Source organism: Nicotiana attenuata, unplaced genomic scaffold (genome assembly GCF_001879085.1).
Source record: "Nicotiana attenuata strain UT unplaced genomic scaffold, NIATTr2, whole genome shotgun sequence".
NCBI lineage: Eukaryota > Viridiplantae > Streptophyta > Magnoliopsida > Solanales > Solanaceae > Nicotiana > Nicotiana attenuata.
The window spans coordinates 15,715-30,917 of NW_017674008.1; the positions used below are offsets into that span (position 1 = coordinate 15,715).

Below are 15,203 nucleotides of genomic sequence, written 5' to 3' on the forward strand. Positions count from 1 at the left end.
GAAATGGCTTTTCACTGTTGTATATGCTTATAATGAATTGAACTCAAGGCAGCAATTATGGGAGAAGCTTATGGGTATAGGCTCCAATATTACATGTGACTGGCTAATCAGTGGTGATTTTAATAATGTTTTACAAGCAGAGGATAAAATAGGAGCTCCTATTACACAGGCAGAGGTACAAGGATTTTAAGGAGTTCTTAGACAAAATGCATCTCACTCCCTTGAAAAGCACAGGATGGTATTATACATGGTGTAATAAAAGGGATGAAAATGTGAGGGTTTATAGCAAAATAGATTGGGCATTTGGGAATTTCAGTTGGATGATGAACAATGGGCATATTGAAGCAGAATATTTGAATCTTGGGGTATCTGATCACTCCCCTATATTGATGAATTGCAGGACTGGTATCACTCAACAACAACTGCATCCTAGGCCTTTTAGATTGTACAACACTGTCCTTCACCATCCTGATTTTACAAGGATAGTGAAAGAAGTTTGGATGCAAAATGACTGTGATTCAGGAAAGTCAAGGACATGGTATAAACTCAGGAAACTGAAGGAGGCATTAAAAGGTTTGAACAACTATATGGCAGCTTACCAGCAAAAACTAAGTCAAGCAAAGCAGAAGTTAGAACTGGTACAACATCAAACCATACAACCTTTAAGGCAGGAAAGCATAGAAGAAGAAAAGGAAGCATTATTAGAAGTAGAGAAATGGAGTAACATTGAGGAGCAGGTGATGAGACAGAAGTCCAGAGCAAGTTGGATTCAACATGGAGATGCAAACACCAAGCACTTCCATGCTCAATGGAAGATGCGCACTAACAATAATGCTATTGTCTCTATTCACAATGATGCAGGTATCAAACTAACAGATCCTAAACAGGTGGAGGAGCAATTTTTGGAATTCTTCAAGAAGCTAATGGGGGAATCATCACCAGTGCACCCATGTCCAGATGCTGAGGTGATTAAACAAGGACCTTGTCTAACAAGGTCACAACAGTTAGAGATGATCAAGCCAGTCACTGTGGAAGAGATAGTTGGAGCTATTAAAAGCATGCCAACTGACAAAGCCCCAGGGGTAGATGGATTTCCAGTTGAATTCTACACTAACCAATGGGAGGTGATCAAAGAAGATGTGATTGCTGATATCTTGGAGTTCTTTTAGACAAGGAAGCTGTCAAAGGCCATAAACAGTACTGCTATCACTCTTATTCCTAAAGTTCCTAATCCTACACAGGTTAAGGACTTTAGGCCAATAGCATATACAAGATAATCACAAAGATTATAACTGGGAGATTAAAAGCAGTAATGAATTACTTAGTTGGAGACTCTCAATCAGCATTCATTGAAGGCAGGAATATAACTGACAACATCCTATTCACTCACGAACTATTCAAGGCTACACCAGGAAAGGTATATCTGGAAGATATATTCTCAACGTTGATCTAAGAAAAGCTTATGATACATTGGATTGGTTCTATTTGAAAAGGATAATGATAGGGCTGGGATTTCCACATAAATTTGTATGCTGGATTATGGAGTGTATAACAATTGTATCCTACTCCTTGACTTTAAATGGAGGATTCACAAAACCATTTGAAGGCAAGAGGGGGATAAGACAGGGAGATCCCATGTCACCCTACTTATTTGTGCTAGCTATGGAGTACTTGCAAAGGGAGTTTAGACAACTGGCAGCAAACAAAGAGTTCCACTTTCATCCAAGGTGCAAAAAGCTTGGAGTGATGCATGTATGTTTTGCTGATGACCTATTGATGTTCTGCAGAGCTGACTTGCAGTCAATTAAGTTAATGCAGGATGCATTCCAGAAATTTTCAAAAGCATCAGGACTATAAGCAAATCCTGACAAAAGCTCAGTATACATTGCAGGTACATCTGAGAGGATGAAAGATCTTATCTTGCAGGAGTTGGGGTACAATGAAAGCAGCTTACCCTTTAAATACTTAGGGGTTCCATTAGCTTCCAAAAAGCTATCTAATCATCAGTGTTGGCCATTGGTTGAAAAGATTACTGCAAAGATCAGTTGCTGGACTTCAAAACTATTATCATATGCTGGAAGATTGCAGCTGATCAAGTCAGTAATTTTTGGGATGCGGTCTTATTGGGCTCAGGTCTTTTTACTACCAAAGAAGATAAGCAAAATGATAGAGGCAGTATGCAGAACCTTCTTATGGACTGGGCAGGTTGATATATCTAGAAGAGCTTTGGTAGCATGGGACAGAGTCTGTTTACCACAAACAATGGGAGGATTAATTGTGATAAACCTGTGCAACTGGAACAAAGCTGCAATAGTGAAGCATCTATGGGCAATCACAAAGAAGAAAGAGTGCTTGTGGATTCGATGGATCCATACATACTACGACACCATGCCTATACCTAAGAGTGCAGCTTGGGTAGTAAGGAAGATTATTGAGCAAAGGAAGTTTATATTAAATCTACCAACTTTACAAGGCAATGTGCAAGAAAGAGTGGAGTCTCTACAGAACACAAGAGGTAAATTCAGCATAAAGAAGCTATATAATTTGCAAACTCCTCAGGGTCAGAAGGTATACTGGAAAAGTTTGATATTACATCCTCAGATACATCCTAGGCACAAATTCAATATGTGGCTGGCCATTCAAAGGAGATTACCAACAGTGGATCGATATCAGAAAATAGGCATTCAAGTAAATTCAATGTGTGTATTCTGTGGTCAGGATGAAGAGATATTTGAACATCTATTCTTTGAGTGCTCATAAACAAGTACTATCTGGAAGAGATTGCTCAAATGGATGGGAATTGAAAGACAGATCCAAGCTTGGGAGGAGGAACTGCATTGGGTGACTTACCATGCTAGGAAGAAGAAAGGAATTGGCAACATTATTGCAGCAGTGTTTGGCATGCTACTACACAGCTTATGGAGGGACATGAATCTAATCAGATTTCAAAGTGGAAGTGCATCAGCAGAGCAGATATGCCGCGAGATCACTTCATATGTACACATCAAAAGTCATACACACAGAACTTGGCAGGAACATATGGAAGCTTTAAATAGATATCCATAGTTAGGCTATTAGAGAATCCTGTATTCATGTGTATCTCAGTTTATGTTAGAATCTTATATTAGGAAGCAAATGTATAGGATATGAACATTTATGGCTGACTAATATAGTATATAGGGAGACATCTATGAGATGTGGGAGTTAAGTATAGTCCAGGAAGAGGAAAGGAGCTGGTCAGCAGATCCTACTATGTACAGAACAATTTTGATAAATGAAAATGTTAGTTTATCAAAAAAAAGATTGACTTGAGATCTGGCTACCATCAGTTGAGGATTAGGGCATCCGATTTCCCTAAGATAGCTTTTCGCACTCGGTACGGGCATTATGAGTTCTTGGTGATGTCATTCGGGTTGACAAATGCCCTAGCAGCTTTTATGGACTTGATGAACCGAGTGTTCAGGCCTTACTTGGATTCGTTCGTGATAGTCTTCATTGATGATATTTTGATATATTCCCGCAGTCGGGAGGAGCACGAGCAGCATCTTAGAGTGGTTCTTCAGACTTTGAGGGATACTCAGTTGTACGCCAAGTTTTCAAAGTGTGAGTTCTGGTTGAGTTCAGTTGCATTCCTGGGTCATGTTGAGGTGGTTTCGGATCATTTCGGGCTGTTTTGAAATAGCTGATGCTGGTATCTGGTGTTGTTCTTCGCGTTCGCGAGGATCCTCTCGCGTTCGGGGAGAAGGATTTGGCCTCAGGGACTCTGTTCTTCGCGTTCGCGGAGATGTTCTCGCGTTCGCGTAGAAGGAAATCTCTGCTGCACAGGTCTGACTTCGGAGGCTCATATCTCACAATATATAAGCAATTTGGAGATGATCCAAAAATGAAAGTTGTAGCTCTTTGTGTTTAGTTTTCAAAAATGTAAACCATTTGGAATTTGTATTTTTGTACCAAAAGTTATGGCTGGTACACTATAGGCTGTCCGGAAAGATAAAGAAGAAATTTGTATTGCACAGGGCTGACTTTGGAAGCTTATATCTCAAAATCTTTAAGGAATTGGGAGATGACCAAAACATGAAAGTTGTAGATATTGGTTTCTAGTTTCCAAAACATTAAACCATTTGTAATTTGGAGTTATGTACAAAAGGTTATGGCCATTATACTAGAGGCTGTCTGAGAAGAGTATGAAAAATAATTTTTGGGAATTTTCTTCTTTGCGAACGCGATGGGGGTCTCGCGAACGTGATGAAGACTCGTCTGGGCAGTGTATAAGTGAAAAGAAATGGGTTTGGCTCATTTCATCTCATTTTCTCCATGGGAGCCGACCTAGGAGCGATTTTGGAGCTCCATTTTCATCATCCATGTCAAGGTAAGTGATTCCCACCTATTGCAAGTTAATTACTTGGATTATATCTAGATTTTAATATAGAAAATCATGTAAATTAGTAGAAATTTTGGAATTTTGAAGAAAACCTAGAAAATTAGTATTTTTGGATTTTGACCACAATTTTGGGTATGGAATTAGGAGAAAATCGTATATTTGAGTTCGTGAGTTCATGGGTAAACCTTATCTTCGAGAAATTTCAGAATCCGGGCACGTGGGCCCGAGGGCGTTTTTGTCAACTTTTCGATCGGGGTTAGGAATTGCTATAAATTGGATTGTAGCGAGTAATTGAGCATATATTATGGATTTGTATAATCCTTGGCTAGTTTTGGAGCATTGTGCGTCGATTTAAGTCTTCGGAGGAGCGTGGAATGCCGGTTATGGATCTTCGGGCGAGGTGAGTCTCCTTTCTAACCTTGTAAGAGGGAATTGTCCCCATAGGTGAGTTAGTTGGTTATGTGCTCCTATTTGTGGGGGCTACATACGCACGAGGTGACGAGAGTCCGTGCGTAGCTACTATTATGCTATTGTTCGGGTAGTCTAGGACCCAAAGGCATGCTATACTTGGATTAATTGTAAACTTGTTGACAGTTTGAATTGCTTATGTTACAATGAATTAGTAAATGAATTGCTAAAAGGATTAAACTTCATTTTCTTAAATTGTTAAAAGAGGATTTGCTTTTATTTGGATAAATGTTCCCCGATAAATTCTTAACTTGCTATTTGAGCATGTAACCCTATGTGTACCTGTGTCGCAAGTATGATTCGCGAGCAGGGTATTTGTTTATTTTATGTTGACCGCATCGCAGGATAGTTCGTGAGCGGGGTAACAGATGCATCTATTGTTCGCGCCGTTCGACCCTCGGCAGTGCACAGTATATTTTCTGTTGGAGCGGGCCGTACGTCCTCGGCATGATTTGCGCATGCTTGTATTGTGTGCCTTGAGATTATTTGAGATTGATATTTGCTCCCCCCGACTTGAGATAATTGGAAACTATTGGTTTATGAACCTTGAGACTTTTAATATAAACAAGGAACTTTCACCTGTTCATGACTTACTTGAAATTACTGTCATTCTTAATAAATCCTTGATTATTCGCCTTAATAATATATCATAATTGGACCACTAGTAAGTATCGAAGTCGACCATCTCGTCTCTACTTCTTCGAGATTAGACGGGATACTCATTGGGTACACGTTGTTTTCGTACTCATACTGCACTTCTGTGCATTTTTGTTGCACAGGTTCGTATGTGGCTAGCGGCTTAGTGGCATAGCGACATGGTTAATATGGAGACTTAGGTGAGTTGCATTTATCGAGACGAATCACAGTCAGCAGAGTCTCCTTCGGAGTATTATATGGTATTTCCATTTCTGTCCACTTTTACTCCGGACAGTTATTGTACTTTATTCGATTCCTTAGTAATTGCTCATGTACTTGTGACACCGGGTTCTGGGATGTATTTGGGTTTATTCATAAATTTTAAAGGTTGTTAAATGTTTCATTATTTATTCGGAGGAACTTACTATGTATTGTTTTAAATGTATAAAAGAAGTGTTTTCGGAAATATTTAAATGAGAATTTGATTAAGTATTTTGATTGGCTTGCCTGACAGCGATTCCGGTGCCACCACGACCCTTAGTGGATTTGGGTCGTGACATTTATTAAGGTATGTTTGTAAGAATTGTGTCACTAGTCGTCTTAGATTTTGGCTATGGTTCTTATCGGGCAAGAGAGATCCACTACTTGTTAATATGATGGGTGGTTATGAGTTTTGGTATGTTTCTTTCATCATTGGCAGTGTACGAAGGTTCCGAACAAGGTTTTAGTTGATATGATGTTTGTTAATGGTGTCAGGTTGGTTGTTGAGCAGTTATTGCAGTTGGAAGTTATTGCAATGAGTATTTGAGTTATGTGATATGTCATGTGATTATATCTTGAGATATGATTCTGGATTGATACAGCTTGTTCAGAGTTATGCGGTGCATAGATGCAAAAATCGGTCATATAATGAGTTATGTATGTTGGGGATTTGGGTTTTAAGGTTTATGGACTAAGGTTGAAGTAAAGATCCTCTGTTAGGAGGCGTTGTCGGGCTTATATGGATTAGAGTGACGTGGGATCATGCATGGTTATGTGTATGGTGAGGTTATACGGCAATTTGATGGCTTTGGAACGACTCTTGGCACGTTCAAGGACGAACGTATGTTTAAGTGGGGGAGAGTGTAATGACCCGATCGGTCGTTTTGAGCTTTAGCATTCTATACGATGGTTTGAGAATTTGAGTAGTTTCATATTATGTATTATGACTTGCGTGTATGGTTGGTTTCGGTTTTCGAGCGGTACAGGATTGATTTGGAAGAATGATTCTCGTTTTAGAAGCTTTAAGTTGGAAGAGTTGACCAAGGTTTGACTTTTGGGTAAACGGACTCGGAATTAGGTTTTAATTATTCCAATAAGTATGTATGATGATTTTGGACATGTCCACAAAGTTTGGTTAAATTCCGATGAGTTTTGGATAAGTTTGGGTTGTATGGTGATTGTTTTCGGTTTCGACGTCGATATGAGCGTAAAAGTTACCATATGTAGCAACGACCTTTGATTCATATTTCGACTAAACTAATATATCCGTATAGTAATTTTGGAACCATAGCAATTGAAATCATCAAGTTTCGACATCGTATGACGAATATATGGTCATTTTACTACGAATTGGGTTGCCCGATTTTTCAGCTTAATTATCAAATTGCCACTGGATTCGTAATTAAAAATCTGCACAATTTTTAAATATTGAAACCAACATATCTCCTTCATTACAAGTTCAAATGAAGTGATTCAAAAGCCTAACTTGACTGGAATTTCACGAGAAATCCATTGGAGGCATCAAAAGCGTGTTTTGGGATCCTTTACCACAAGAAACGAGGCAGAACAGCTGGGCATTTTTCGCTATTAATGTTGTTGGAGTTTTTCTCATCTTGAAAGTTTGGGATTGAGAGAATTCAAGGATGTTATTCAAGTTTCTTCCATGGGGTAAGGTCTAAACCATAACCTAAGTATTTCCCTTTGATTCATTTCCTTGGTTTAAGCTTTAATTCATGATTTTAATTGAAAACGCATTTAATTCCTTAAATCAAGACCTAGGGTTATGTCCTAAATTTTAAAAATTAAAAATGAGTTAGAGGCATTTATTTACCGATTCCCTTTGAGGCCTTGTTCTTCAACATTAGGAGAACAACATACTCGAATTTGCGAGTTTTGGAGGAGTATTTTGGGAGATATAGGACCCAACTAGTGTGAGTTGGACTCTTGGGTTAGAAACACCCAAGAGCGATGTTTTGGCAAATTTGTTGAGCTATTGGACTCTGATTGAGTCTGTTTTAATTCGTATGAGCTTGTAATGGTTCGAGCTTCGCTCGGGAAAGCTTGGATTCGAGTCCAAGGAGGGCCCAACGTTGACTTTTTGAAAAAAAATGTAGAGATCATAGCTTTATTTATTGTAATTGGTTTCTCTTGCATTGTTTGATGTTACTAAGTTATTTTTGGTTAGATTTGAGCCACGTGGAGGTGAATTTTAGGGGAAAAGCTATTTTAGATTGTTGGGTTGGCCTAGTTTAAGTAAGTGTCTTGCCTAACTTTGTATGGAGGAACTACCCCTTAGGATTGATATTGATTGATTCATTTGTGCTATGTGAAAGCCGTGTACGCAAGGTGACGAGTGGGTAGATGGGTTGTACGTGATATTTGACCAGTTTAGGCTACTTAGACTATTTTTATGCCTTAACTGAAAAGACATATCATGTTCCAAATTTCTCATAGTCAATCTATTCTTATTTGTGTTAGTCTATCCTTACATGCCTTGAATAATTTCGTTAACACTGATGCACTGACACACCATATCCAAGGAGAGGTGCCATGGTGTATGTTGTTCGCTGATGATATAGTTCTGATTGATAAGACACGACGCGACGTTTATGGGAGACTAGAGGTATGGAGGTAGGCTTCGGAGTCTAAAGGTTTCAAGTTGAGTAGGACTAAGACGGAATATGTGGAATGTAAGTTCAGCGACATGACAGGGGAAGCGGATGCAGAAGTCAGGCTTGATCACAGGTCATCCTCAAGAGAGGAAGTTTTAAGTACTTGGGGTCTATTATCCAGGGTGATAGGGAGATCGATAGGGATGTGACGCACCGTATTGGGGTGGGTTGGATGAAATGGCGGTTAGCGTCTGGAGTCCTGTGTGACAAGAATGTGCCACCGAAACTCAAAGGTAAGTTTTATAGAGCGGTGGTTAGACCAGCCATATTGTATGGGGTTGAGTGTTGGCCAGTGAAGAATTCACATATCTAAAAGACGAAAGTAGCAGAAATGAGGACCGCGCTTCCCGCATCTTGTCGTCCACCGGAGCCACGCCCGCCCTCTCCCGAATATCTTTATTCCTAATCTCATATGGTTCGGACACGTGCAAAGGAGAAGCCTAGATGCCGTGGTTAGAAGGTGTGAGCAGTTGGCTTTGGTAGGTACGAGAAGAGGTAGATGGCGGCCTAAGAAGTATTCGGCCGAGGTTCCCGAGTGAGATGCATCAAGGACAACGATGGTAGAGTATTGTTGGAGGATGCCCAGATCAAGAGGAGATGGCAGACTTACTTTCATGAACTTCTGAATGAAGAAGGGGATGAAGATATTGTGCTAGGAGAACTAGAGCATTCCGAGAGTCACTGTGACTTTGGGCACTGCAGGCGCATCGAGGTAGAGGAGGTCGTGGGAGTTATGCGTAAAATGAGTAGGGGCAGAGCGATCGGGCTAGACGAAATTCCGATTGAATTTTGGAAGTGTGCGGGTAGAGCAGGCTTGGAGTGGCTGACCAAGTTGTTTAATGTTATTTTTAGGATGAAGAGGATGCCGGATGAGTGGAGGTGGAGTACGGTGGTTCCGTTGTATGAGAACAAAGGTGATATCCAGAGTTGTAACAATAATAGGGGGTATCAAATTACTGAGTCATACAATGAAAGTTTGGGAGAGGGTGGTTGAAGCGAGGGTGGGGAGGACGGTGTCTATATCCGACAACCAGTTTGGGTTCATGCCGGGTCGTTCTACTACGGAGGCTATACACCTTATTAGGAGATTGGTGGAACAGTACAGGGGGAGGAAGAAGGATCTGCACATGGTGTTTATTGATTTAGAGAAAGCGTACGACAAGGTCCATAGAGAAGTTCTCTGGAGATGCTTGGAGGCAAAATGTGTGCCGGTTGCCTACATTTGGGCAATTAAGGACATGTATGAGGGGGCTATGACTCGGGTTAGGACAGTAGGAGGCGACTCTGAGCATTTTTTAGTTGTTATGGGGCTACACCAAGGTTCTGTGCTCAGCTCGTTCTTATTTGCCCTGGTAATGGACGTGTTAACACATCATATTCAAGGGGAGGCGTCGTGGTGTATGTTATTCGCCGATGACATTGTCCTAATTGATGAGTCGTGAATCAATATGAATGAGAGGTTGGAGGTCTGGAGACAGGCTCTTGAGTCTAAGGGTTTCTGGTTGAGCAGGACGAAGACGGAATACCTGGAGTGTAAGTTCAATGCGGAGTCGAGGGAAGTTGGTGGAAGTGAGGCTTGAATCTCAGGTCATCCCAAGTTGTTGCAAGTTCAAGTACCTTGGGTCAGTTATCCAGGGGGGAGGGGAGATTGATGAAGACGTTACACACCGTATCGAGGCGGGGAGGATAAAGTGGAGGTTAGCATCTGGAGTCCTGTGTGACAAGAGAGTGCCACCGATACTCAAAAGGTAAGTTTTACAAAGCGGTGGTTAGACCGGCCATGATGTATGAAGCTAAGTGTTGTCCTGTTAAGAACTCACATATTCAGAAGATGAAAATAACAGAAATAAGGATGTTGAGGTGGATGTGCGGGCACACTAGAATGGATAAGATTAGGAATGAAGATATTCGGGAGAAGGTGGGCGTGGCTCCCATTGATGACAAGATGCGGAAAGTGAGACTCGGATGGTTCGGACACATACAAAGGAGAAGCCCAGATGCTCCAGTAAGGAGGTGTGAGCGGCTGGTTTTGGAGGGAACAAGAAGAGGTAGAGGACGGCCTAAGAAGAATTGGGGAGAGGTGATCAGACAGGACATGGCAAGGCTTTAGATTTCCGAGGACATGGCCCTTGATAAGAAGCTGTGGAGGTCAACTATTAGGGTTGTAGGTTAGGATATAGTTGAGTCTTTCCTTACTTCGTCCCTTTGTGAGGCTAGTCCGGTAGGTTTTTTTTTCCGAAGTCAGCTAGCGGTAACGTTGTGTCTTACTACTATTTTACTACTATTTCATTTTCATAGCGCCGGGTCTATACACTGTCTATCGTTTTTCCTTTGCATCTACTTTCTCATTTTCATGATGTTATTTTTCCTATGTTTTCTATTGGAGGTACTGATATTGTATCTTTGTGTTTTCGTCTTCTTGAGCCGAGGGTCTTTCAAAAATAGCCTCCCTACTTCTCGGAGTAGGGGTAAGGTCTGCGTACACACTACCCTCCCCAGACCCCAATAGTGGGATTTATTGGGCCGTTGTTGTTGTTGTCGTTCTACATCCTAAATGATAAATTGCTCTCATGCTTTTGTTGAACTTGTTGCCTCTTTTCTTGTTACATGTTATCATTTTCATTGTTGATTATCATTATTTGAAGTTGTTGTTCATGTTACCTCTTTCATTGTTGATTACCATTATTTGAAGTTATTGTTCATGTTATCTCTTTCATTGTTGATTTCTATTATTTGAAGTCATTGCTATCTCTTCCATCGTGAGTTATTCTTGTCTAATATTGTGGTTATACGTTATCTCTCTCATTGTTGAGTTAGTGGTGTTGAAGTTGTGAAAGCCGTTATCACGTTGAGGCAAAATTATTATTGTGAAACCTCTTCCTTTTGAGCATTTTACATTCATTGTTGTTGTTGATATTCTTGTACTCGTTGTGGTGGACCATGAGCTATCGTTGTGGAAACATTGATATTGTTGATTGTTGGCAAGTTGTGATATATGGTCACTTGTAGTGCGAGTTATTATTGTGATATGTTATCGACACGCATGCGACAGTATACGTCTTGGGGTTAATGTGCATGTCGTGGTATAAGGTGGGACTTATGTGCGTGTTGCTTATAGGGGAACTACGTGAAGCTATGCGGCGTCATAAGGTGGGCTAAAGTGCGTGTAGCTATTTTAGATAAACTGTTTTCAAAACCTATTTCAAATGTAAGGCTCATGCGACGGTATAAGGAAAGATTGCGATTAAAATTGTGAAGTGTGAATACGAGGTGGTACCTCGGTTGTGATTTTTATTGTACATTCCATGTTGGGAAAACTTGTTGATTTGCACAGTCATTGTTCTTCCTTCAATTATTCCTCCGTATTTTGATTGTGTTTGGTTATTCATTGTTATTTTGGTGTTGGAACGATTGTGGTGTTGATACCCAATTTTTCCCTCATATTTTCTCAATTAGTATATATACTTTCAAAAAATCAATTTGTATCATCATTTAGTTTACAAATCTATACAAATATTTTCTATAATTTTTCCATAATTTTAGAGCTTTAAAATTAATCTTCTTATATTTAAATATCCAGTAATTATCCTATAAATTATTTTGTGATGACTTAGTTGCCTAAAATAATTATTTTGCACCTATAATATATGTTTTAAATTTTTTTATTCTATTTCTATAATTACATTAGTAATTTTCAAGGCTATTTATCTAATTTTGCAATAATGGCCTATATTCATACATAAAGGCTCTTTATTCTGTATTATTAGCAAATTTATATTTTTATAATACAAAATTATTATGTTAAGTATTTCAGTGCATAAATAATATTTTCATTCATTTATTATGCATTTTTATAAATTATTTTGATAGATTTTGGGGTATTTAAATAATAGCCTAATTTCTTACCTATTTTCGGACCTAAAACTACCCAAACCTCAGCCCAATTACCCCAAACCTCAGCCCAATTACCCCAAGCCAAACACAAATAACCCACTAACCCCAACCCGGTCGGTACCCACTTTACACGACCCGCCCCAGCTTTCTTTTAATCCTGGTCGTTGATCTCTCAAGATCAACGGCCCACAACTAAACCCTCCCTTTAATTAACCTAACTCCTAACCCTAACCCCATTCCCCCTTCGCCCGCCACCTCTGTATCCTCTCATCTCTCTTCTCCCTCCTTCAGAAACCCTAGCCGCCTCCTCCATCTTCTCCAAATCCGAGTAAATCACGGACTCCCTCTGTGATTTACTTACCTTTTATGTGTTACCTCGTTATTATTTGCAAGATTATGATGTTATATGGTACATACCCCAGTTTTGGCAAGTACCAGACCCAGACGGGATTCCACCACCTTCAATCCTTGAAATTTAGACGATATTTCGTCTATATGCACTCTATATGGTCCGATTCAGAGAGATCTTCGACTATCCATGCTTCCTTTTCGAACTAGGGTTTGAAATTTTCCCCTATTTCTTACCGGTTCTTGATTGATACTTTTCCTTTTCCGTGTCTGACTATTCTTTTTCGTATTTTTGTTTAATCTGCCATATTTGCCTATTTTTTACTTTATTTTGCCCTAAATCTGACTCTAAATGATTTTTGGTATGATATTTTCCTTATTCGCTGTTTAATCTTCTGTATTCCTTTATTTTTTAGTATTATTTGCGTGATAATTGTTATTCCCTGTTGATTTACTGAACCCCCTTTGTTTATGCCCTAAAAACCGATTCTGATTGATTCTAGTATATCTTTCCTTATTTGTGTTTGAATAATTCATTTTCCATGTTTACTTGTTCGATTTCTGTACTGTATAAACCCCTCTCATGAAACCCCTTGGGGAGAGATTTTATTTGAATCCTGATTCTGGCTTTCACTACTCTCTCACTCACTCACTATTACCCTCGAACTCTCTGAAACTATTAAATAACCTCCTCCGATGCAAGCACTGCTCGGAGCCCATTCTAGAGGCTCTTGTGAACTCTGAAGCATCGGCGATTTGGAGTTTTTGCTACTACACTCTGCACTTTTTAGTTCTGCTACCGTTAGTGTTTAAACCCTCATAATGTTTAATTTCTCTCCTTCTTTCTGCACATGTATCTGAACTTTGGTTCAACTGTGATGGTGTTCAACTTTGATATCATTTTGTGTTAATTGACGCATGAGAATAGTCTACTGTTCCTGTCATGCTTCACTATAATTTGCACTCTGTGATCTCTTATCCCTAAGATTAGTTCTATACCCTGGAACATCTTAACATGTTAATTTTGGACTTCAATATTGTGGTTGTATGCTGTTTTGCATATTGAGTTTAGATAATGCCCTAGCTCTATAGAAACCGCTTTACTTAAATGAACTTTTACTGAGTCCTGTGTATATTGGAGTGTTTTGTAATACTGCTCTGAGACCTGTTGAAACTTGTTTCATGCTGTCCTGATTCTCTAAAGGCAAACACTCTATTTTTCAATCGACTAGGAATTTGCTCTTATGTTGACATGTTTTTTCCAATATGCCTTGGTTCATTTGCTATTTTCTCTTTTCTGTGATAATCAATATATGTATCCCTCCATTATGTCCAAGTGTTAATATGGCATTAGGTCAGACTTAACTTAATTTTAGACCCTTAAATGTCAACTAGTGCAATCTAGGTATGTTTACACACTTGTTTTCCTTTCCCTATGATGTTTGTCTATATGATGCTTTGCTACTATACCTTGCTGAATTCTGCTGGTCTACCTGACCAGTTATGCTGTATGCTGGGAATTTCTGTCCGTTCTCTTTACTTGTTGCTTTGGTATTCTAAATCCCTATTCTTAGCCGGTTGAAAGCCAAGGCTACCTAGGTTCTTTGTTGGCTTCCCTAGTGTGAGCACTGCTCAGGGTCCAATTGAGGCCCTTGTGAACTCTGACACACTAGGGGCTTAGCCCTAGTCATCCCTTTAACCTCCACACTATCCCTAATACCATACCTCCTTATCATGTATTATGTTCTATACTGGTCGTTCCAAGTGATGCAATACTTGGTGCTGTGGCTCACTGAAAGGGGTATGAACTCCTCTATGGACTTGTGACCGTGTGGTTCTTTATTGAAGGCCTAAGTATGCTAGGTCAGAAGTAGTGAAGGCCCAGTAAGGCTAGGTATCTAGTTATTTCATTTGGGCCTGCTATAGGCCTGTTCATTATTATGTAATACTGTTACTTTACTCAGTAATTGGGCCTGTAATAATGTCTTTGTATAAACGATTGGGGTTGTTAGTAAAAGGGGATGGGTTAGATTTAATATTAACATGCGATGGGTAGATAACATACCTATAGGATTGAATGATGCATTTGCTTTATGTCGTTCACTCTCTATAGAAATCATGCCATTAGGAAGAGCACACACTTGCATTTGTTTATTAGCAAAGCATGAGCTCAAATGCTTCAATTTCTTTGTTGCTACTTGTTGTTAGAAAACCTGCCAATAAGAAATAAATTCGTTGAACTTTCCTTTAATTGGCAGTGCTGCAGCATATTCACTAGAGATCATGCCTATAGGACTCTAATCATCTCATTTGTTAATGCATCATGGTGTTCACCTAGAAAACATGTCTATAGGGTTAAGTATAATAATAAAATCAGCTCCAAGTGCTAATCATTAGAGATCCTGGCTATAGGAAATCACTGTTCGTCCTAATAAGGGTCAATGCTGCGTCTCTCAATACGGTTTATTATGCACTTAGGCCATTGTCAAATGCATAAATAATTCTGGGCTCCTCTCAATCGTTTTCACTACCCCTTACTGCAC

At 39.6% G+C, this 15,203-nt stretch overlaps 1 protein-coding gene across 1 annotated transcript; it reads left to right on the plus strand.

Moving 5' to 3' along the window:
- The first annotated feature begins 1,905 nt into the window (after positions 1-1,905).
- On the plus strand, positions 1,906-6,293 carry LOC109217803. Its single transcript, XM_019382075.1, has 3 exons — positions 1,906-2,568; positions 2,779-2,997; positions 6,186-6,293. Exons 1-3 carry the CDS (start codon positions 1,906-1,908, stop codon positions 6,291-6,293), a joined length of 990 nt encoding a protein of 329 aa, XP_019237620.1.
- The last annotated feature ends 8,910 nt before the right edge of the window (positions 6,294-15,203 follow it).

Bases quoted from the DNA above. Each gene is read 5' to 3' on its own strand.
- LOC109217803 (XM_019382075.1), top strand. From the start codon at position 1,906: ATGAAAGATCTTATCTTGCAGGAGTTGGGGTACAATGAAAGCAGCTTA. The intron at 2,569-2,778 runs GTATACTGGAAA...ACTATCTGGAAG, and splicing joins AAACTCCTCAGGGTCAGAAG to AGATTGCTCAAATGGATGGG. The intron at 2,998-6,185 runs GTACACATCAAA...CATCATTGGCAG, and splicing joins GCCGCGAGATCACTTCATAT to TGTACGAAGGTTCCGAACAA.